The sequence below is a fragment of the Pavona decussata genome, unplaced genomic scaffold, assembly GCF_977016875.1.
Source record: "Pavona decussata unplaced genomic scaffold, jaPavDecu1.1 SCAFFOLD_78, whole genome shotgun sequence".
In the NCBI taxonomy this organism is placed as follows: domain Eukaryota; kingdom Metazoa; phylum Cnidaria; class Anthozoa; order Scleractinia; family Agariciidae; genus Pavona; species Pavona decussata.
Genome location: NW_028145496.1, coordinates 241,234 through 265,000, shown reverse-complemented (window position 1 = coordinate 265,000; position 23,767 = coordinate 241,234). Strand labels below are relative to the sequence as shown.

Genomic DNA, 23,767 nt, shown 5'->3' with positions numbered 1-23,767 from the left:
GAAAGTCTTGCAGTTGGTATCAAGAACAAGAAAAAGAAGCAGTGTTTCACGACTAGAGGCCCAAACTAGGTTCATTCTGTAGACGGAGATAATAAACTAATGGGTTTTCAAAATGATGCCTTCCAACTGGCTATATATGGCAGTATAGATACTGCAAGTAGGAAGTTGCTATGAGTTCGCCTTTGGACCAACAACAGGGAACCAAGATTGATAGGTCGTTGGTTTCTCGAATATCTGTATGAGAACAAAGTTATTCCTCTTACTAGAGGACGAATAGAGGCACGGAAACTGGTGTTATGGCCACGATGCATGCTTTTCTCAACAAACATCACGGTGATATGGATCCTGCAGAAACGGTGATTTATGGGGCGTCTACTGCTAATCAAGTGAGTAGGAATTTTGTATCAGGCAATTCCAAGCTTAAAAAAAAAACACTGATTAAGAAGAATAACCTTGAGAAAAATTAAAGGTGACTCACAACAGTCTCAACTTTACTAGATTTTGGTAACATGCATTTGACCAACTCTCACTGCACCAAAAGTGAAAGTATCAAGAACTGTTACCACAGCAACAGTGTACCAAAATCAGCAAGACTTGCTAGGGGGTTTGCCCTTAGGCATGTAAGACAAAGGATGTTTGTTTTTAGGTTCATTTGAGCCTTCATTAGAATAAGAGAAAGTTTTCAAATTATACCTGAATAACAAACTTTACTCCCAAGAATATTGTTTTCAATATATATTTGCAAAATTCCTTCTTTTCCTCTCCTCTTTTGCCTTACCAGAAAACATGCCCTAATAAATTTTGATTTATAAAGCTAGTCATTTCTTCAGTGGTTTAAAGCATCCAGTGCAGTGGTGTTTAACCTGATTTGAGGCACTTTACAAAAGTATATGTACACAAAAGATTGTTACTATTACATTTTTCATGATGGTGCAAGGGAAGAAAACAAATCATTGCAAATTGTTGTTGTTTTGCAAATTTATTGATAACTGTACTTATTCACATCTGGATACAATGATGTCCATGCAGCACCAGCACCCTCCAGGCTTGGTAAGTCGCTCAAGGGAGTGATTTGAACATTTGCACCTCAGAAAATATTGAACCAAGAGGAAACTTAGCATCAATTACAAGAGAACGATCAGCTGAAATTCAAGCCATTGTGTAGAGCTTTTTACTACAATTTAGATTCTTTTTCAATGGTAAAAAGCGCAAAAACAGTAAGCTTGTTCGTGACCGAAACTAAACTGTGCACTCTAAGTCTAATTTAACACCAAGGCAATCTTCCGAAAGCAATTTAGCTAAACCTAAACTCGACTTCGATTTCAGTTCAGCCTAGGGTGCTTACCATTTACGTGGAGAACCCGGAAATTCCAGTCAGAAAATCAAATGGCACGCATCATTCCATTGGAGTACTTCTGATATTATGGGCTTCTGGTCAAAGTGATACATTTTTATTGTACCTTTTGGAATTTACAGCTGATGTCCATACATTTTGCATGTTATCCATCTTCTATTAAGACAAGCTACATCATTTCGTATTTTTGCCGAAAATTTCTATCCGGGTGGTTGGCGTAAATGGTAAGCACCCCAAGTCTCCGAGGAATGAACTGGCTAGTAGTCAAGTGCGGATTCTCAGGCACTGCACTTTTGAAGCTTGCCTGATTTGGTAATACAGCAAATAACACATCTAAATATCAATCTCTGATATCTTACCCGAGAGATGAACGACTCATCCAAGTCTGCTCTTGCTCCTTTTGTAGTAAAAGAGCTAGCTGCTGAACTTATTCGGCTGCTTCTTCTTCAGACGGAACTCGCTCTACAGAGTCATGATTTCTTCATCGTGCGAAGACGATACAGGCAAGCTTTTTGTATTAGTTTTTGTCAAAACAGCTATGAAATTCGTCGCCAGAAGGAGAACTGTATGTACTCGCTTGATCAGCGACTTGACAGAATGACGTCACGACAAAAACACAATAGGTTTGAATAAAATTACCGCAACTCCAATCGCTTTCATACCGCGGGCTCACTGAACATAAATTCATAATGGCGGACTCGAAAACACCACTTTTCAAGGTTCAATATTTTCAATTTGCGGGGCCCAAACTTCATTTCAGTGACTAAAACAGGTACAGCCACATCGGATAAGCTGTAAAGAACGCATTTTAATTTCAAACGTGACATGAAGTTTTGATCGTAGTAGCACTTTAAGTACATTTTTTACTATTTAGTAAACACGACATAAAAAGTGGACCAAAACTTCAACGTAAGGCAACTATATATCAACTATTGATTTCACTAGTTTCTGAATCAATGCTTGCTTGCTCTGCTTGCTTTGTTTGTTTATAGTGGAAATGCACTTAGCTACCCAAAGCTAGTTTACAGGCATTCCACTCAGAAATAACGGGAAACAAATAATAATCAAATCCAACATAACATGCTCAAAATCCCAACTGGCGGGAGGGAACCCAGCTGGCTATTTACAAGCGTGGCTGAGGGGGGACTTGAATCCGGGACCTCTGGATTTCAAGTCCAGTACCCTTACCACTGGGCCACGCCGCCTCCTTCCTACAAAATGTCTCTTTAAGTAGTGTTTAAGAGGTTGTCACTCCTCTGTTTTTTTTTTTAAGCTCAACTGAAACAAATCATTACAGAACCCCCAATACACATACACAATAACAAAGCAGCATCAGCAAACAATAACAAAGCATAAAACTTCAACAAGAACTTTATGATCCAGGGTTCGTACGCTTTTTCTGGCTAAAAGTTAGAGAAAATTTCAAGAACTTTCAACCCTATTTTAAAAATTCAAGGAACTCTGTTTATGAGTGTTTTTTACTTTTGTAAGCATTTTCGACATGTTTTTTTCTCAGCACTGTAAAACTTAGTAAATTTAATGTCCTTGCTCTTGTTACATCCCGTTCAGTGAAAAACCTTTCAAGTTCCAAAAACCAGTTTCAACTACTTTAAAGTCTTTAAAATCGGACTCTTGCAATTCACAGGTTTTCAAGCCGTGTACGAACCCTGGTACTGAACTCAAAAACATAATTACACATTGAAAAGTGCAGGGTAACTCTTACAAGTGAGCGATTCTGTACTTGCACCAAATATAACAAATAAAGCTGCTATCCTTGGTAGAACTCGTACAGTATAAGGTGACATGTCTGCATTGTCTCCCCACATACTATAGTGACACAATCATCTTAAGATCACTGTAAAACCGAATCGCTTTTTAACGCTAGCAAGTTAAGAAGTTCACAATATACCAATTGCATGGGTGACTTTGAGTGAAATTGTTTATCGCAGCGCTTGACAAGTTGCCAGTACAAAAAAGAAATTCTTCGTTTGATTTGAGTTCCCTTGAAGCAATTTCTGGGTCAAAAAGGAAATGATCACACCCCTGAATGTCAACTACCATAATTTCCTTGTTTGGCTTTTTAAAGGAAGAGTAGGCTAGGCATTCAGCCTTATTACAGACAGGACTGCTGGTGTCCCCCCAAATGTGCCCGTTTTTGTTGATGTGCTTCACAAAGGAACCTTCAACATACTCTTCCACAGTAACATACTCATTAGCGTTAAGATTACCCAAAAAATTTTAGTTGTATCCGGTACCAAAAGGTTCTTTATGAATTGAGAAATCAATAGCAGATGGCATTTTAGACCACGAAATCTGTTGTAAATCAAATGAGTATCGGGACAACCTTGCTCGGACTGGGAGCAGTTTTAACTGGCTGCGATCTTTCTAGGTCTGTTTAGGGCTACACTTGTACTTTAATTCCGCGCCGGAAAATCTTCTTTTCGCTGGAGGCGACTTTCCACCATGGCAAGCAACGCAAGCGGCTTCAAGACCTTCACATTCATCTGATTCCTCAACTCGCTCGACTAAACGAACATGTATTTCTTTAGTGTCAGGGATCTGCTTGACGGAGTTGCAAGATGGACCCTCTTTTCCTGGAAGCACATCCCATGTCATCGTCCCATCAACTGCAAAGTATTTTTAAAAAGCTTTACGGATATTTTCTATCGTTAGCTCTTCATATTCGTATGGCACGAATTCCCGTGCACCGATTTTTGGATACTTTTGAGCTTTACCCGAGACCTCCGCGCTTAGTAGCTGTATAATTAGTGCGTCGTTCTCCTGACTCCAAGGAAAAGCCGTATCCTTCTTTTTACCCCTTCCCTTTTCGCCCATTTTCTCTTTCATCTTGGCCTTGAACTTTCTCCAGTCCGCCATCTTGTTGCACGAGGGCCCGACGTCAGCGCGCTAGAGGTGTTGGTAAACTATGATAGCTCTAGGCTCATTGGGCTCATTTTAATTCTGTTTTTTTTAGGTTTGTGTATTAATTTCACTTTTTTCTCTTTTACGGCAGTCGCCGAAAACGCGATTCTAAATCTTTTTAATGTTGTCTGCTGCAGGCGCATTAGTTCTTCCAACTTTTAAACTTTTGATGTCCAGGCGCTTGAATATCCACGTCAACCAAGGTTAGACTGAAAGAGGTCCCTAGCTAGGTCTAACTGAATTTAACTGAAATGTTGGGACATCATTATTGTGCGTATCTTGATTATGATTAAACGCTGTGGCTTTAGTGTGATGTTAAAGAAATTATAATTAGTGTTTCTTCATTTTTCGTTTGAAATTACCCTAATCTTAATGGGTAAATATAAATATCACCACAAGAATCTTGGAAATAGTTGACCTTTCTAGCAGCTGGGCCTGGTAGACTATCGTGTGAATTATGTTCAGTTTCAGTTTTCACGGGTAAATGAATCCACCATTTTACAGAACTCACTTGCCAAAATTCGACACAATGCAACGAGATAAATAGCTAATTTTTGGACTTCACTTTCTTTGTTTTGAACGCGAAAAATTGGAATGCAAACAATTTGTGACCGTGAACCTCGCAGCACCCGGAGATGTGACAGAAATAATTGAATTGAGGACTACTCTTCTTTCTTTCGTTGCCCGGGCTTGCTACCCCTGTAAACGAAATTGGGCTTATACCAACGTCAACGAAAACATTTTTGACTTTGATGGGGCTTACTGCCCACCTACCGGCGAATTGAAGATATATTTTAGTGTCAAATTTATGCATCGTTCCCCGGTGGATTTATAACCAATCCCAGTATCAGTCTAAGCCGATCAGTTTCAAATCGCGTCTGTATCCGTCCGCATCTGATTTTAAACTGAGCTATAAAATGCTGCAAACTATACTTACAAGAACTCCCTGGTTTCATTAAAGATGGGAGCGAAAAAAGTCACCATCCAAATTTTCCCCCCAAAACATTCGAAGTAAGGTCTCGTCCACAAGCCATCTTCATACCTCACCAATAAGCGAGTAACGTTATGAATAATGCTCTGATTCCCTTCACCAAGCGTATACTGAAAATACGTCGTTTCCACTGCCAGCTTCCTATTTCTAGTTCTAGCTCTAATGCCCGTCCACCAAATCGCGTTTGGACTCGTTGAGTAGTCATAATCGATGCTCAGAGCCAAATCTACAACATGAACGCCTCCATTCAATTTATGGTCTTTGAACGCGTAAGGACAAAAGCGTTTGTTTCTGTACAAGTTTGGCTCGAAACACGCAATGGATCCAAAAACAGACGACAAGAAGAGAACATTAGCACGGACAATTTCGAAAAGCATAGTGTCGTTTTCAATCAAGGATCGACCATCAGAGGTTTTTACGGGCCAGAGAGAAGTCAAAAGATTCGTCATTTCAACCGCCAAAAGAGCCTCGTTTTTCTATCGTTCACTGTCAGATGTTATGTTAAGTACAGCGACATCATTGCAGCCAGACTTGTTTTGTAACTCTCGATAAACTTGTGTCACGTATTGCAATTCTTTCCCGAGATAATCCAAGGCCGTACTTTTCTTGGTTCTGTGCACGTTATCAAAATATATTTGGGATAAATTTTGTTCTTGTTTGCTTTCTCCTTGGACAAGTGCTTTCTTATTAAACGTAAAAATTATCATGTTCAAGGCAGCGACAAGACACAGCGTCTGCCACGCTGCCATGGTCGTGTTGAGGCCCTATTTGGGGTTTTCGGGATACCGGATATGCGCGGAAAAAATTACCGAGATACGGGATTTTGAGGAAAAAGTTATTGGGATACAGGATATTGAGAAGTAGTTTCAGGGATACGGGATATTCGCAAAAAATTGTAACATATGAGGTGTTTGATGAGAAACGTTCTTGGATTACTAAATGCATGCTCTCTTCTGTATTTTTGTTGATGATTAGATATAAATTAAAAATATATAAGTGTAAAACAAACCGTTTTTGATTTTCTTGACCAGTCATCGGTTCATCATGGGCACTATGTGGGGGTAACATGAAGTAAGTAGCTAAAAATAGCGCGCCAGCACTCGATCGAGGCAGCAAATGTGATGAAACAGCTCTGCTTTTTAATAGTGTTTGTCTTGATCATGAGGGGGAATTCTGAAATATCCTGAATGGAGGGTTTCTTACTGAACACTCTGAGCCGTAATTAGGTTTTGATATGCCATTATGTATGCTAGCTCTGTGGCATTTGTTAAGGCGTATCGGCTTGGATCAACTTCAAGATTTCAGGTAGCGCTAAATAAATGTTATCTGTGAAGATTCAGGATCCGTGGATTTCTTAAACCATGAATTAATGCTTTTGCTATGGTATCTTGCTGCGTAAAGATTGCAGATTATTTATCACGGATATGAATGTCTAACAGATTCTCGTCTTTTAAAAGCTGATCATTGCAGTCTCTCGCTTTCGAGAGCTATAGCTTTGTCGTAGCGCTGTCTTTTAGCTCTCTGAGTTGCGTCTTAACTGAAAAGCAGCTATTGTGTTCTTGGAGCTGACATGAACCTCCATTATTTTGTGGCCTAGCTCGCATCTGCAGCAGATATTTAAAGCTAAGACAGACTAAGACAGAGAATCGTCTTGTGAGTCTCTTGGATGCTAGTGAAATTTCTTCTGGCGAGTGTCTAATGTTGTTTCTAATTCAAGACTGCAGTTGCGATTCTCTTGGAATCTCATTAGTTGCTGTGTATCTCGTCGACAAGGGCAACGCTCAAATGTTTCAGCCGTATCTATATCGCTGAGCGGATCAAAAACGCGCCCCCTGTTTTGCTATTGGTTCAGAGCTTCGGACCAATGAGGTAAGAGCGCTGCAAAGTTCGATCCGCCGAGCGGATCGCTGCATTTCTTTTAAAGGCTTTCTCGTCAGTCCAAGGAGCATAAAGGAGGTTATTCCCTTCAAAGAGTGTATCAACTGGAGGAGTACGAAGGTCTTTTCCTCATCTCTAAACAAATTTAGAGACTCGAGTGGTGTGAGGACTAAATATTTCTCCTTTACTATGTATTATAAATGCACTGTTTGTCTAGCACATCGCAGTAAATGCATTCTGTGTACAGGCATCATATTTTGAATGATAGCAGTTTAAATAACTGTCACAATAAGCTACTTGAAAACGATACTTTTCCAGTTTACGTTTTGTTTAATGCCAGTGAATGATTTTATAAAATATATATCGTAGCAAGTAACATATGAAAAATGGCCGATACTTTAATTTCCGGGATATTTGTAACCGGAATTTATGGGATACGGGATATTTGGTCAAAAGAGTATAGGGATATGGGATATTAAGACCCCCCCCCCCCCCCCCTAATGGGGCCTCCGTGTCCGACATTGTATAATCTTATAGCGTTTAGGGACAGAGAGCTGCTTATATAGCGGGCAACACCATCGCTTACACTCATTTGATGAACACAATTTACCACAAACTTGGACAGAATGGGATTAAGCGGTCGATGCTTTCAAACTAATCGTCTAACACTTCTATTATGCGTAACAGAGATCGTGGAAAACTGGGACCGAATTAATTTCTTAAAACCTACAGTTAATTCTTCCCATGATTCAGTTAATAGAGGGAGGCGGACAAGATTAATAGTAGAAAAAGGGAGAGGAGACTGGGAAATGCTGTGACGTCCTCCGAATCTGTGGAGATTGTAATAACGCACTGTTTGAAAGGTACATAAATTATCGTTTTTGGTTACAGGCATACTTTTGAAAACTGGATCCGACTAGTTGAAGTATATTTGTAGAGTTTTAACTTCCTTCGTTTTCCTTCGCGGTCATGTGATATCATCGATCATATCATGCTCGAGAAGTAGATGTCACTGATTAAGCCGTTTCACAGTAGTCTTTATTACAAATTGAAGTCAGCAAGATCTAACTATATTTTCCTAGTTATTTTTAATAAAACAATTATCGCACTCCCGCTTGTTGGATATGGAATTATTATTGGTACTGCGCGCCTCGTTGCCTATCGATGATCTCATATTCCAAGCACTCGCGTGAAATAATTGTTTATTAAATCGTGATAGACAAATTGGTTAAGATGGATATTCATTCGAAACATGTTTTTTTTAATGTCTTTATCGACTTTCAAAACGTTTTTATGCGACAGTTCAAAAACATGGAAGTTTTGTCTCAACTTCACAACAAAAATAAACATAAACTTAGTAGACGAATAAGTTTAGAGAGGGCCTGGCAAAAACCAGAGACAATTAACTCAGACGGCACAAAGCACTTGAACGCTAATCTTTGAAAACATGCATCATGGCAAAACAAATCACTAAAAAGAATAAATGAAAGTGACTTAGATGTTTCAAGAAACTAAGTTCTAGACGTTTACAGGTTTGATTTTCATCTCAGCTCGTTTAACAGAGTAGGAATAACCCTTCCAGTGCTTCCAGTTCACACCGTCAGCAAAAGAAGAGTGTTGGCCCTCAAGATATTGGCCGTTCAGGTTGGAACTGTGACAGGCATTGTACCACCAGGCTCCCTTGAATCGCATGGCACAATTCACGCTATTGATGTCGTTGTCTCGATCTTTGGTGCTAAACGCCATGCCACGATGATAAGAGAGCGAGTCACCAGCAGTTCCTAGAAAAACACACACGAGAAGAATTTAAAAGGTACAGGGCAATGATATTATGTCTCCTAAAATAAGAGTACCTGCATGTGATTTTTATTTTGCATAAATAAAAACTAAAAAGGCACCTCTGCAAACATTCAGTTAGTAATAAGAAAAAGTACTACATGTACCAGTAAAATCGAATATGAATTAAAATATGATTAAGTCGATAGTAAAGAAAAATATTTATTCCACGAGGTAGTATCTTATTAAAGGGAATCTCCAGTCTCACAACAAATTGACTGGTAAGCGTTGGATATAGAGTCTAAATTCTAAATTTTTGTCTTAAACGTAGAAATGTCATTAAAGTGTGTTAAAAATTGATATGATTATCGACAACTTTCGCTTTTAAATTTCCTGGGGGCAGCCATTTTGAATTTCATGACGTGTAAGGTTGCCGCTATTGTTATTCAGCAGAAGTTCTTTTATGTAAAACAATTGAGCAACCTTATTACGTCATGAAATCCAAGATGGCGGCGCGCGGGAAATTTGAAAGCGAAAATAGCCGATAATCAAATCATGTTTTTTTCCGAAACTGAAATATTATTTCCATGTTTTCCAATGAAATTTCAAAGAATATTGTATTTTCAATAATGTAACGTTAACATGTTTCGAGAGTGGAGGTTTCCTTTAATGTTTGAGTATTTAAAGCAAGTTAAAAATCAATTAAATTGGTGCAATTTTTGCCTTAAAATTTTCTTGTAAAAACGGGTTTGGCTAATAACAGGCCAAATTTAGGGAAAACCATCAACAGATCTGAAGAGTGGTAAAGAAGTCACTTACGTATGACAGGGTAATACAATTCAGTACTGCATCAAATTTCTTTCCATTATTGCTGCAAAAACCGAATCTAGTATCTGTTTGTAGTAAATTAATTGAAATTATTGCTAAAGCTATTGTTCAGCTACTGTGAAATAAGAATCGGTTTACAAATGTACATTCATTTGATGAAATGGACATCCGGAGAATTTTTCTTCCTAGAACTTTTCACAAAAACTGCAAAGTGGTAAAACAAAAAATCAGTAAGCTTGATTCTGTACATTAGTTCACTTGTTGCAAGAATTCGACTAAGAATCCTTTACGGAGATGTTTTGTTTTACAATCGTGAGTTTAGTTTTGAACGCGCGGTTTTGAGTTTCTATGGTGAAGCTTTTTTTATTTCGCCATTGAAACGTTCTTTATCTTCATGGTCTCTTTTATGTTTTTTTCTGATGAAGTTTCAGTTTCACCAACTCACCAACTCTTGTTTCAATTTCAGTGTGTAATGGCCGAGTATCTCAGTTTCAATCATTGAGAGCCTTAAAAAGTTTCTTCTTCCATCAAAATATCCTGTTCTGGTTAAATATGCCTACCATTGTATGATCCCAAACTCAGCTTGTATTTGCCCGCCTCATCTCCAACGGCAAATGCGTTATACTCGGCATAAGCTGTATTTCCGCTCCAGTCTTCAAGAGCCACTCGCAGCCTGCTTCCTTCTTTTGTCAGGCGATGAATCTTGTCCAATCCAAGCCAAAATTCACCCCTCAGATTCCCAAATCCTCGTTTGTAGTCGTTCCATCCGCGGTAGAAATCAACCGAGCCGTTTAGTCTCTTTTGAAACACAGTCCACCCCCCACCGTCTGTTGTTTGGTCACAGTACACATCAAAGGCACCGCCATTGTCGGGGTTGATCTTGTAAACACCGCTGGTTCGTTTACCAGCTTTGTAGAGTTCAGAGCAGCTCTTGTAAACTACAACAACAAAATAAATTTGGGTTAAAGTTGTAACCGGATGCGTAAAGCAAAACTGAAGAAAGGTCCATTTATGTTTCTCGTTGACTCCTGTTTTCTCTCGGGAAAGTTACAAGTTGGTTTCTCATTTTCTGATCTACTCACACTTTTCCAGTTCATATTCTTAGTTTATTCTTTCTTGTAGCCACAACATGCTTTTATGGTGAAGATCTGTTTTCAGAAATTTCAAGCTGAAGGAAGAAAGAGGAGTACCTAAAGATAAAATCACCCTATATGTATGATTTCTTTCCACATACGACAAGAATTGTGTGAAATGTTCGTGCCCCCTTTGTCGGGTTGAAATCGTTGGCCTTTTTCTTGTCAGCTTTTCAAAGATATTCTGGACTTACAATGTAGAGTGTCTTTTGCTATCAAGGTAATAAATATTTTTGGAAAGTGCCTGATTTTTACCCGCCATCGTACTGGCTATATGTCGTGTTTGTGTAGCTCGTTCGTTTCTTCAGAATTCCGATAAGTTTATTTTCAAATTTCAGGAAGAAGCCGAATTCATTTGCAAGAATTTCTGAACTTCATATACGTTTACCTTGTAAATTAGACCTGAGAAATAAAACTTTACCGGAAAAAAGTCCATTTTCTTTCTGTCGAGGCCATATCGCTTAATTTTAGGACAATCATAAATTAAACGTGAAGACAATATATTTAAGAAAAGTTTGAAAGTTTAGAAAACCTTATTTGTTGTATTACACCTAGCAAGAGAGGATCCTCTCTTGCACCTACTATCGGAGATTTAATTAGTTGACATATTGTGTTACTATAGTAGTTTCAGTGCACCAAAGAACACCACTCTTTTTTTTCGCGCATTAATCTGTGGAAAAGACCCCGCTCCCGCATCCAATGTTGCTTGTTTGTACCTTGAGATCACAGCAATTGCTGCACAACATTGTTTGCGGGGGGGGGGGGGGGGGGGGGCTAAAAGGACAAGCGAAGGGGGAAAAAAGGGATCACAGTGACGAAATAGGGTGTCAAAAAGGTAAATGTATAAACAATTTTGGCGTCGATTGTCTGAAGTACAGTAGTTTAAATGGCTTTAAAAGAAAGCTTCATCAGGAGTCTTTTATGTTACCAGTTAATCTACGCTATGGACACTTTCGATTTACACTGGTGCATAATAGGCAGTAATTAGAACACGCTGATGACAGGTAATTATGTAACTTTGTGGTGACGTGACAAGGGCTTTGAGAAAGTGGAATAAATTGTGCAATATGGCTTTCAAAGGGAAAATCCCAGAAGAAACTCGAGTATTTGTCCGCATTGCAGAAAAGTATAGGGGGATGAGACAAAGTGAAATTATGTGAAATTATGGAGAAGTGTGGTCTTTCTCGATCCACTGTTTATAGGATTTTGCAAGGGCTAAAGACAAAGCAAAGACGTCGCGCGCCAGATAAAAAGAATTACCAGGACGAACACGGAAGTTGAGTACTCGTCAAGAACGTCTCCTTTTAAGACACATCACCACTTTACGTGAGGAAGATGGCTATTTTAACTGTAAAGAGGTTAATGGAAAGAGCGGGTTTGGAGATGAGAGAACTTTCCTGTCGCACCGTGCAACGGTTCCTTCATTCGAATGGCTATCGTTACTTGAATAGTAGAAAGAAGGGTGTGTTACTAAAACAGACTTCAAAAGACGTGTACAATTTGCCAAAGCAAAGAGGAAATACTACAACAACAAAGTTTGAACGAAAAAACATCGCCTTTTACCTAGTTGGGGTGAGTTTTATTCACAAATATAACCCCTACGATCAACCACGCGCTCCCAAAGGAAAGATATGGCGTAAGCCGCAGGAAGGATTAACTCGCGGATGTACAGCGAAGGGCGCGCACTGCGGAACAGGAGGGCACTTGGCGAAATTTTTTGTTGCAATTAGCTACTAGAAAGGTTATTCTTTGTGAGAAATACAGCTCCTTAAGGAGGCTCGAGGCAGTTTTTTTGGACTTAGGGTGGAAGTTTTGAAATTACAATCCCGCATACAAGATAAACTTCGATCTCCTTCATACTACTTCATCATTTCAACATATGATCAAAGTTAATTTTCTCATCGGTTTCCAAGCAACAGCTATTACCATAGCAACGGAAGCGCATAGCCTCTCGTTTTAAACATTGTCGATTATCTCGAAATCTAGTCAGACACTTTATGACGAAACTTTAGGGATTTAAACTACTCAATCTAGACAACTTGTAGGCGAAATTTAAAAAAAATCTGTAAGAGTGTTTTCAAGTAAATAATGAATCAATTTTTAGGAGGTGATTTTGTTTATTCCAGCAATTTTCACCAATATCTCTGGCAAAATAAGACTTGGCACTTTGTCTTTTCTGTCAAAGGGTCTTTCCTGATAGCAAAACATTCTAAATGTATATTGAGCTTCATGGGTGTCTCCGTTTTTAAGATATTTATGTTTGAAAACAGTGAAAATAAAGCGCAGATGAATGAAAAAGTTTCTACTTTGCATAAATCGAGATATCTTTAAAATGCCCCAACAGATTTTTCTGTTAAATTACAAGCGGTTAAAGTAAGAATTCTTTTCGATATCTACGCAAGTTTTAGGCTCAGGAACCGAAATTGGTGTCAGAAGGAAGGTTGAATCTTGGTCAAGTTTCAGTCGTTATTCGCTTTCTCCGAACAAGAATTTTATTTTGTTTGTCCCGGTCTGTTTCACTGCTATTCACGTGCTTTGAATATTTATCATAACGTGAAGTCGTGCAAAAGGTAAAATTTACAATGGAAGACTTGAGAAGCAGGAGCATATATTTGTTGGCTTCACACTACAAGCTAAGTTAGTTTCAAGTAAGCACTTGATTCAAGTGTACTTGAAAATCTCAAGTCGCACTTTAGAAAACTTGGCTTCACACCTGGTGACAAAGTATACACTTGAAGCACAAGCTGTCAATCATCGTTCGCGGTAAAATCAGAAATGCGATTGCTCGCCGGACTTTGCAACGGAAAAACGTTTTATGTTGTTTACTCTTTATTTTGTCTTTAATAAAAACTCAGAGAGTTTTAACATTACAGGAAATGCATAGGTACTTCATTGTTTACGAGTACTTGGCGACAAAACAAAAGAACAGGCGACATCTTCTGAACTGAAAATCGATGGTTCAGGCTGTCTCTAAAGATGAAATTCAAATAAGATCGTAAGTTTAACTATTTGTATCGGCTTTTACTTTTTTATGTTTACTTACAAAAAAGACTGTTCCATGGAGTCTTCAAACTGCGAGGCGTATCTCCAGCCATCCATTTTGATTTTTTTTTTGATTAATTTTAGTTCACGGCAAAATGTTTATCTGTCCTGGCACCGCAGCACGTGGCTTTCAGTTGGTTTCCCTTTTCCTATTGGTCAAGTACGTTCTCAAGTGTGTTGTTGGCCATACTTGGCGGCGTACTTCGGCTTCTTTGAACTACGAACGTTTCCATGGTCACTAAGTAAAGTTCAAGTTGGTAGGTTTTACCCCTTCACACTCAAGTAGGTTTCAAGTGCACTTAGATTATACTTACAAGCTCTAGTGTGAAGCCCCCAATTTATGTAAATGTTACCTTTTGCACGACTTCACGTAATCATGAATATTCACAGCACGTGAATAGCAGTGGAATAGACCGGGACAAACAAAATAAAATTCTTGTTCGGAGAAAGCGAATAATGACTGAAACTTGACCAAGATTCAACCTTCTTATCTAACACCGGTTTCGGTTCTTGAGCCTAAAACTTGCGTGAATATTGAAAAGAATTCTTACTCTAACCCCTTGTAATTTAAAAGAAAAATCTGCCGGGGTATTTTAAAGATATCTCGATTTGTGCAAAGTAGAAACTTTTCCATTCATCTGCGCTTTATTTTCACTGTTTTCAAACATAAATATCTTAAAATCGGAGACACCCATGAAGCTCAATATACATTTAGAATGTTTTTCTATGAGCAAGGACCTTTTAATAGAAAAGACAAAGTGTCAAGTTTTATTTTGTCAGAGATATTGTTGAAAAATGCTGGAATAAACAAAATCACCTCCTAAAAATTGATTCATTCTTTACTTGAAAACGCTCATACAGATTTTTTTCTTATTTCGCCTACAAGTTGTCTAGATTGAGTAGTTTAAATCTCTAAAGTCTCGTCATAAAGTGTCTGACTAGATTTCGAGATAATCGACAATGTTTAAAATGAGAGGCTATGCGCTTCCGTTGCTATGGTAATAGCTGTTGCTTGGAAACCGATGAGAAATTTAACTTTGATCATATGTTGACATGATGAAGTAGTGTTAAGGAGATCAGAGTTTATCTTGTATGCGAGATTGTAATTTCAAAACTTCCCCCTCAAGTCCAAAAAAACTACCTCGAGCCTCCTTAAACGGGAGATACTTTAAGACACTCATTAAACGCGAGTTCCAACGTATGTTTCGAGAATCGCAGAAAGCTTCTAAGTTGTTTATTCAAGATGGCTGTCCCGTGACTATGAACTTCTATTGACTGCAGAACATTTCTAGATTTAAACGTATCATGATTTGCACCTCTTTCACTTTTATATTATACACTAACACTAGTCATTCAGTCATAGTATGAAGACATAAGTAACGAAGAATAAAAGCATGTTTTATTAGCCATCAATTATCATCACGTGAAATAAATTTGAAGCGTTGAGGACATTTCCCAAGATCGGTTCACACAGTTTCTCAACTTGAAATAAAGCGTAACAAAATGTTACACTTCGAATACAACCTCACTTCGTTGAAACATATTTTTTCTTAGGTTATCTACTTTCTTACTTTACACGATCGTTGAAGTCGGCCAAAAATTGCTGCATTTTGCGATTTGACTAGGGGATTAAAACCTGGCAAAAAACAAGACCAGAGTTTTACCTGAGCATGAGCGTCCGTCACCATTGAACCCAGGCTTACAGGTGCAATTAAAGGATCCATGGGTATTCAGGCAGAATGCATTTTTGCTGCAGTCGTGGATGCCTTTAGTGCATTCATCAATATCTAAAAGAAATAAGAAATGACAAAAAAGTAATTTAACCGTTTCGACAAAGAATAAATGCTACTTGTTTAATAATTGGAATAGCCAATGCCGTTTTTGTTCGTTAAAGGGTTACCACAAATTTCTCAACGCCAAATTTACCTTAAGACAATAAACTCGAAAAATGAATAGGACGACGAACTGTACCTAAACATGATCGTCCATCACCAGTGAGCCCCTGCTTACAGGTGCAATTGAAAGATCCAGGGGTATTGACACAGGTTGCATTACTGCTGCAGTCGTGGATGCCTTTTGTGCATTCATTGATATCTGAAAAATGTAAAATTAAAGAATCGAGATTAAACAGCTTGGAAAAGGATTAAATGGAACCGGTTTTACAACTGGAATAGCTAAAGGCTTTTTTCCTGAAGGGTAAGCACAACGTTCTAAACTTCAAAATTACGTCAACACAATAATCTAGGGAGAACAGACGGCAAATTGTACCTAAACATAATCGTCCATCGCCAATGAAACCCGGCTTACAGTTGCAATTGAAGGATCCAGGGGTATTGACAGAGGATGCATTTTTGCTGCAGCCGTGGATACCTGTTGAGCATTCATTGATATCTGAAAAATGTAAAATTACAGAATCGAGATTAAACTGCTTGGAGAAGGATTAAATGGAACCGGTTTTACAACTGAAATAGCTAATTGCTTTTACCTGAGGGCTTACCACCAAGTGCTAATTTACCTTTACATAATCAACAAGGGAAATGAATAGAACGGCAAATTGTACCTAAACACAATCGTCCGTCACCAGAGAACCCTGGCTTACAGGTGCAATTGAAAGATCCAGCGGTATTGACACAGGATGCATTTTTGCTGCAGTTATGGTTGTCTTTTGTGCATTCATCGATATCTAAAAAAATATAAAATGACAAAAAAGAGATTAAACCGCTTGAAAGGGGAATAAATGGAACTTGTCTTGTAATTGGAACAGCTAATTATATTTTTCGTGAAGTGTAACGACGAAGTACTAATTTACCCTAAGATAATAAACTAGGGAAATGGATCAAACGGCAAACTGTACCTAAACATAATCGTCCATCACCAGTGAACCCCGGCTTACAGGTGCAGTTGAAGGATCCAGGAGTGTTGGCACAGGAAAAATTTTTACTGCAGTCGTGGTAACCATTGTTGCATTCATCAATATCTAGATAATAGAGAATACAATAAAAGAGAGCAGAGGAAACTAACCAGCCAGGGATGAAACTGAACTTCGTTTATATGAAGATTGACCAATTATACATATGTCGAACTCAAGCCTTCAGCTTCACTGCGGTTCATAAATATGCTAATACATTTCCACTAATACAACCTTGATTCGAAATAAGCGAATTTCTAGAAAACGTTCAATTCATTTTTGGAAAAAGATTCCTAAAATCTTTTAGATCTAACAATATTTGCGCAATTGTCTTTCTCTTATATGCGTTCTCTGATTCCTAAATACAATAAGAAGTTAGAAAAATTCCAGTCAGCCTTAAATTCTAGTTTTAATATGAAGCTGGGAAATCTATGTGAACAAAAACAACCTGCATGAGTCCAAGTGGAATATAGTTTGAGTCACTTAAGAACAATAAGGAAATGTATCAAAACAGTCATTCAATATCATATTTTCTCACATGACAATAATGAATTTACCTATTTCACAGTTCTCCCCTGTAAATCCGGCGGCACACTCACAAAGATATTTCTTGTCTGTATACCCCATAAGACATGTGCCATTGTTAAGGCAAGGGTTAGTGCAGCAAAGATTCTGACGAGGAAAACAGCATTCGTAATAAATTTGTAAATATTCATAATTATTCTAAGCAAAGGAAGAGTAAAATATATATTTTTCCTATCATAGCGCATGCGACCACTCTTCAAGTAGTAGCCGTTCTTTGTTTTATTTTTCTGTATTTTTCGTGTCGGTCATCCACCCCTAACCGGTTTCCACACTTCGGATTTCAATCGTTCGTAAATAGGTGAATTTGGCATGGTGCTACTGATGAGATTCTATGTCGGAAATCCTGAAAGCATTGCGGTGAAGTAGAAAGCCAATACTTGCCCGCAGCCGAACGTTTGGAAAGACCGCCGACAGTCAGAAGTTCATTTCCACACTTATGTTTGCATTTTAGCATTTTAAGAGCTGAAGTGAATTTCCAATACAACGTTTATAAATCAACATCAGGTCCTTGCTATCAGGTACTGAGCTTGGGCCGCTTCTGGTCAGACACTGAAATTCTTGGGAAAAAATAGAGCCTCTACTGGCGAGAAAAGTTGAGGGGAGAACTAATCCCGTTAGAGACTTAAACGAGTCAATTAGCTCCTTCTCGCGGAGGGATAGGTAACCAATCAACGGAAACATTGAAGTGTTTCCTCGTTGTCATTGTCATCACATTTAGACTTCATACCTCTGTGCCTCTATATGTCCAACCATTTCTTGGCCTAAGATTGTCCGGGTGCTGCAAGTGATTTGAATCACTCAGTTCACAGATAACCTTATCTTTACTTGTTGGACCAATGTTGACCGAAACACATTTCCTCTCCATGACACATCGATGTTCACATTGTGTGTATATTCCGATGGTAAGGTTTATAAACACGTGACCTTCGAGGTATTGGCCAGTTTCTGGTGGGAGAAACTTCACTCGCCGGCAGCCATCTACAAAGAAAAAGTGAAAATCTAAATAGACCTTGAGAATATAAATACCGTATTTTCTCGATTAAAGGCCGGACCCCGATTAAACGCCGGCTTCGTATAAACGCCAGGTCAAAACTGCCGAGTTTTAAATTAACGCCGGTTGCGTTTAATCGGGGCTTCGGCGTTTGATCGGGGTCCCGGCGTTTATTAGGGGTCGAGGTCACAAGGACCGGTTACAAGTAAATAGTAGCTTCTTGAATGGCACTGTTACGACATACCAAGTACGGTATCAGGGACGGTATGCTGTTTTGGTATGTTAATAAACGTTCAAAAAAAAAAAAAATACCGGCGTAACATAACTGGGATAGTTGCTGCACAGCGAAATAAAATATAGCAATGTATCCGTGTTCGTGTTGTATTATTGGGGCCGCAGCATTTTTCAACCTGGAAAAATGGCTGAAAATCGCATTTCGTTAATAAACGCCGGACCCCGATTAAACGCCGGCCTCGAAAAAACGCCGGGTCAAAACTGCCGAATTTTAAATAAGCGCCCGGGACGTTTAATCGAGAAAATACGGTATAGCATCTTCTATACCAGTAATTGTTCCTATAATGCAAACTAAAAAAAGCATACACACTTTTATCGTCACCGTGAACTGCTCAGTGTAAAATAAACGACCGATTTAAATATGTTGACGAATGTACTATGAATGTGAGATAAGGAGATTGCTTCAACTTATCTCATAAACAACAAAAACAAGGATCGACAGGAACTCAGTGAGTTTACTCGGTAAAAAACAAAAGCTATAATTTGAGACATTCCTTTGTTTGGCGCCTTTGTTTTTCTGTTATTCATCTCCAATTTGAATCTAACTGTTATGTTGTCGTAGCGGATATATTAAAAGTTTCCTTTGATCAATGGAATCCGCAAACACCTGCGTGAAGAAAGGTTCGAAATCGTGGTGCTAAATTGTCTCAAAATTTGACCAAAAGTTAAGATCGTTGTGATGAATGTCTGTGTCCTGCTATGACTGGCGTTTGATGAATTTTGCGTCTGTTATATCTTGTTTGGCATAGTTTTGAATCTACGGTTTTGATTCGTAGACACCAACGTCAAAATTGAGTAGGATCTGATAAAGTGTGTTGCTGTATTCGCACGTATTGTTCTGAAAAAGTCCACGCATGTGATGGCTCAGAACGGAACATTACGCCGAATTACCGGTAAATCTGAAGAACGGTTAACTTCAAGGAATGAACGTAAAAGTATGGTCTCATTGCAGCTTATAAACAACGTGGAAAGCCCTTGAACGAAATTTACGGCTTTAAGTAAGCAAAGTTTCCTGCATGAGATACGTTGATATTGACTGCTTTATAATAAAAATGAAAATGTCTTCAACGTAGCATAAAATACGGTGTTAAAGATACAAAATATTTTGATCAATACAGGTTACAAAATTTTGTCCTCGGTCAGTGGCTGTTTGTTCTTATGCTCAGTGATATAATACTCTGGGCTTACACCATGTTTTCCATTTTACTTTTCAATTTTTTAATACGATTAATACTTCTAATAAGACATTTTTTCTATTTGTTCTTCAACAAAGTGAATTATTACGTCAATGCGGATGAAATGTATTTCGAAAATTTGTTTTGTCTTTGAAATATAAAACATACCGAATTTCAGCGCATCTGTGTCAGATACTTACACTCCTTTTAAAACAGAGGAGAAAATATGGGAGAAAAAAGGCAAAAGATAAATGGTTGTGTTTCTCCGTTTGTGTTGATCCAAACTATTTATCTTCATCAATTAAGTGTTGAACCGAATAAGCTGACTTCAGCCTAAACAACTTAGCGCAAAAATCATCTTGATAAAACGTTTAACAACACAGTGCCGATATAATCATGAACCAGCAGCACAAACGACCCATTGTAGTGCTATCTATTTACATAAATGTAGTGTAATATGAAAAAGTGAGACTTTTTGGGAGGCCGGAACATTTTCTCATTTTGAGCCGAGCGTTTTAAGATATTGTCATCTGCTACATTCTTGCATTTTGCAGATAATGTTTCTTTGCTGGGATTAGGAAGTTCAATTCTTTCCTTAACTTAAACCAGAGTACTAGCGGTGTGCGAATAGTTGTAAGGAGACAATTTTATCTTAAATAAACAGCCAAATTGGTCAAAAGACGGGTACAAATGTATTTTTTATGGGCAGCTGTAAACTTCCTACTTTATGTTAGTTTCTACACCTTTTATTCAGACACAAAAAATAAAATAAAACTGAAGAAAAATCCCTTCTTGCTGTCTATAGAAGTAAAAACTTTCTTGAAGGTAAGCGGAACACATTTTTATTTTGTCCCCACTGTAACAACAAGCTGCATAGTTTTCTTAATCAACCTATCGGTTTCACGAGTGTCTTCAGGGAAATCTTGTGTACGCACGCTGCTTTCGACAATTGAATTCAATTCATTTTTATTCACACTTATTACAACGAAATACAATATAATTTATAGTAAGAAAAAAAATTAAACGTGCAAAGCAATTTATCTACTGATTATACATTCTACGGAAGAAGTGCGTAGTGGCCAAAGGAGCAAGGCTTTCGTGTTGGCCACTACCTCTGTGCAGTTAAATAAAATAGGGGGAAGTAGAATTTATAATACTGGTTCAAGAGCTCTGCTAGTTAAATTAGACTTAGGAGTGGAAACTACAACAGTAAGGAAAAAAGTGTTAAAATAAAATAAAAACACGGAAAACTATATATCACTGTAAAGCTGGTAAATTGAAGTTTGCGAAAATGTCAGCGTCTTTTTTTGGATAAACAAGCTTCCTAGGCTTGCAAATTCAATACTAGCGACGTGTACTTAACTGAATTACCCACTCTCACGTAAAGGCGCACAACCAAACAAACTGCACAATATCATTCAGGAGATAATAGGCTAACAAAGTGTGTCAGGCTTTTTCTTTATCCCTATTGGTTTATGAGAAAACCCATCCAACACAAAGAAGTATTCCCTGCGAAGTTCTATTATTTACATTCGCGTGAAGGCTATGGGAAGGGTTATGGGAAAAGTTAAGTCTGGTGCGAGAACACCTCCGTCTAAATCAATACATCAATCGGTTCTGCGAGCTGAAGTTCGCTGCTAATTTTTGAGCCGGACAACAACAGCGAAAGTGGCTGGATCGTCGCCGGCATCTTCGAATTCGGACTCCGAAGGAGAAGCGCTGGTGTTGGAATCTCCACTGTCTGGTAGTTTGTCAATGAATTTCTCAGCTGCCGAGGCAGTTATTTTCATTCGACTCGCCCCAATATCTTTCGACGAGAATGGTTTTGAAACAACATCTTTAGCCCCGGTTTTTTCTTTATTTTCACCCAAGGCGACTTTTCTTACTTCGTTCATTGCAAATCCAAAATGGAACGTTGACTCACTGTAAAATTCAGTATAAAACGTCTCGACATGCGATGAACATGATGTAAACAAAATATGCAAACTTGCCGGCTCGCGTTCTTTTCAAGATTTCGAACTACCGTTTTCATTAAACCCTGCATCCCTTACTTGTTTCAGCAATTACCCAAAAAAGTTTATTTAAGAAAAAATTCGAAATTTCTTACCTCTGAGTAACCTTAAGGACTGAAATTTTTGCCATATTTACAACAAGATAACAATGTAAAGTCTGGCGCATCCAAAATAAACCAAAGACTGTAGATTTAGTGACCCCTTGTATTTAGTTCTTAAAGTTAACTAACGATAAAATTGTGTCAAAATTTTTTTCCTAACCTTGTTGGGCATCAGTGCTGTATTGGAGCCAAGCTCCCCAAAGAAAACAGAGGAATAGGAAATCAAGAATGGAGAAGTAACAAACTGCCATACTTGAACAAGGACCAACTTGATCCCGAACAATAATTCACTGTGTGTAGTCTTGGTCAATACGAGACCAAGAAAGATATGGGTGGTTTCCTCAGCAAGAAACAGTTTTCACCTGGAATTCAGAATTAAGACCATGGATCACTCCTATTGGCTGTAGAATGGCACTTGTATATATTGCCATAAATTTTGAAAAGTAGTCCATTAAATGTCAAAACAGGAAGTCTTAACAGTATGGGGGCGACATCAATAATACAGGCAATTAACTGGTGTAGTGCAATTGACAATGGCGTGATATTAAACTAATGTGTGACAGCAGCTGTAAATTTTAAAAAGTAGTGCATTAAATGTCAAAACAGGAAGTCTTAAACTGAGAAAAGACTTCCCGGGGAGCACTTGCGTTTGAAATAAGAAAAATAGTTACTAACAGTATGGGGGCGACATCAATAATGCAGGCAATTAACTGGTATAGTGCAATTGACAATGGGACGAAAAATAACTAATGATGACAGCAGCTGACGATCGTGGTGCAAAATTGGTAAATTCAGCACTGTCATTCTTAGGAATATTGAAAAGAGTTTCTGATAACTGAGAACGCAAACAGAGACAAATTAACTGACCAGTAGATTCTGCAATTACTCAAGAAAAAATTAATTTTAAACTGTAAATGAAGCTGTTAAAGCATTTCTAAGTAACCTTAATGTTCCTACCTTATCGGAGGAGCAAAAACAATTTTGCGAAAGCAAAATATCTCTTGAGGAATTAAAAACCGTCCTGGATAGCTTTCAAAGTAACAAGTCGCCAGGCAATGACGGAATTCCAATTGAATTTTACAAAGTCTGTTGGGATCTTATTAGCGACTCTTTTATAGAATGTGTAAAAGAGTCTTACAATTGCTGCGAAATGTCCAGCTCTCAAAGGAAAGGGTTCATCGCTTTTATTGAAAAACAAGGTAAAGATCGAACACTTATTGAAAACTGTAGGTCCATTTCTCTCATTAATGTTGACGCCAAAATTACCTCAAAAGTAATCAAGCAAGAATTAAAAAAGCGTTGCCAGGCATTATCCACCACAATCAAACAGGTTATGTTAAAGTGCTACTACGATCAAATTTTCGAATACCTTTTATTTGCGATTGATTGGTAGTTTATGTCCTAAAGTACATGATCTCCAAGTTACATCCTCATAAGATGAAGGAAAGTGCGATTTTTTTGCGCTCAAACTCCACGAATTTTCATCTGCCATTGAACCGCCATGTTCCTGCGGCCTGGTTACCAAAGGCAGATGGTGTCCAATGACAACAGAGGCCGGGTCACCCGGGAGAAACAAGTGACGTCAGACTCTCAACTCGAAGCCCAGGCGGGCCCTACGAGGCTAACTTCTCATACGGTTTCGAACACGTTTTCGAAAAATGTTTCGTTCTTCCAATGGTGGGAAGTCGCTGTGTTGTTCAGTGGTATAACAACTGCTCTAATCGAGCGCAGAAATTGCGCTGCATGCGAGTCCGGCCGACAGAACGAGAGATGTGTG

The 23,767-nt window shown here is 38.4% G+C and overlaps 1 protein-coding gene across 2 annotated transcripts; it reads right to left on the bottom strand.

The window, feature by feature from the left end:
• Positions 1–8,295: 8,295 nt before the first annotated feature.
• On the bottom strand, positions 8,296–22,343 carry LOC146476168 (uncharacterized). 2 transcript variants are annotated; one of them, XM_085114703.1, is made up of 9 exons: positions 22,151–22,343; positions 18,145–18,395; positions 17,390–17,504; positions 16,779–16,901; positions 16,485–16,607; positions 15,896–16,018; positions 15,589–15,711; positions 10,310–10,687; positions 8,296–8,926 (listed from the first exon to the last, which is right to left on the bottom strand). In XM_085114703.1, the coding sequence occupies exons 1-9, from the start codon at positions 22,239–22,241 to the stop codon at positions 8,664–8,666; spliced, it is 1,590 nt and encodes a 529-aa protein (XP_084970829.1). In that variant the 5' UTR covers positions 22,242–22,343; the 3' UTR covers positions 8,296–8,663. The 2 variants fall into 2 exon arrangements, with proteins under 2 accessions (XP_084970829.1, XP_084970830.1); XM_085114704.1 differs by lacking the exon at positions 16,779–16,901.
• Positions 22,344–23,767: the final 1,424 nt, after the last annotated feature.

Coding starts and splice junctions, on each gene's coding strand:
- LOC146476168 (XM_085114703.1), bottom strand. CDS start 22,241: ATGGCAGTTTGTTACTTCTCCATTCTTGATTTCCTATTCCTCTGTTTT. Junction 17,505..18,144: donor GGACATATAGAGGCACAGAG/GTATGAAGTCTA, acceptor TTTCCTCGTCAG/AATCTTTGCTGCACTAACCC. Junction 8,927..10,309: donor GAGTTTGGGATCATACAATG/GTAGGCATATTT, acceptor GTGTTTTTCTAG/GAACTGCTGGTGACTCGCTC.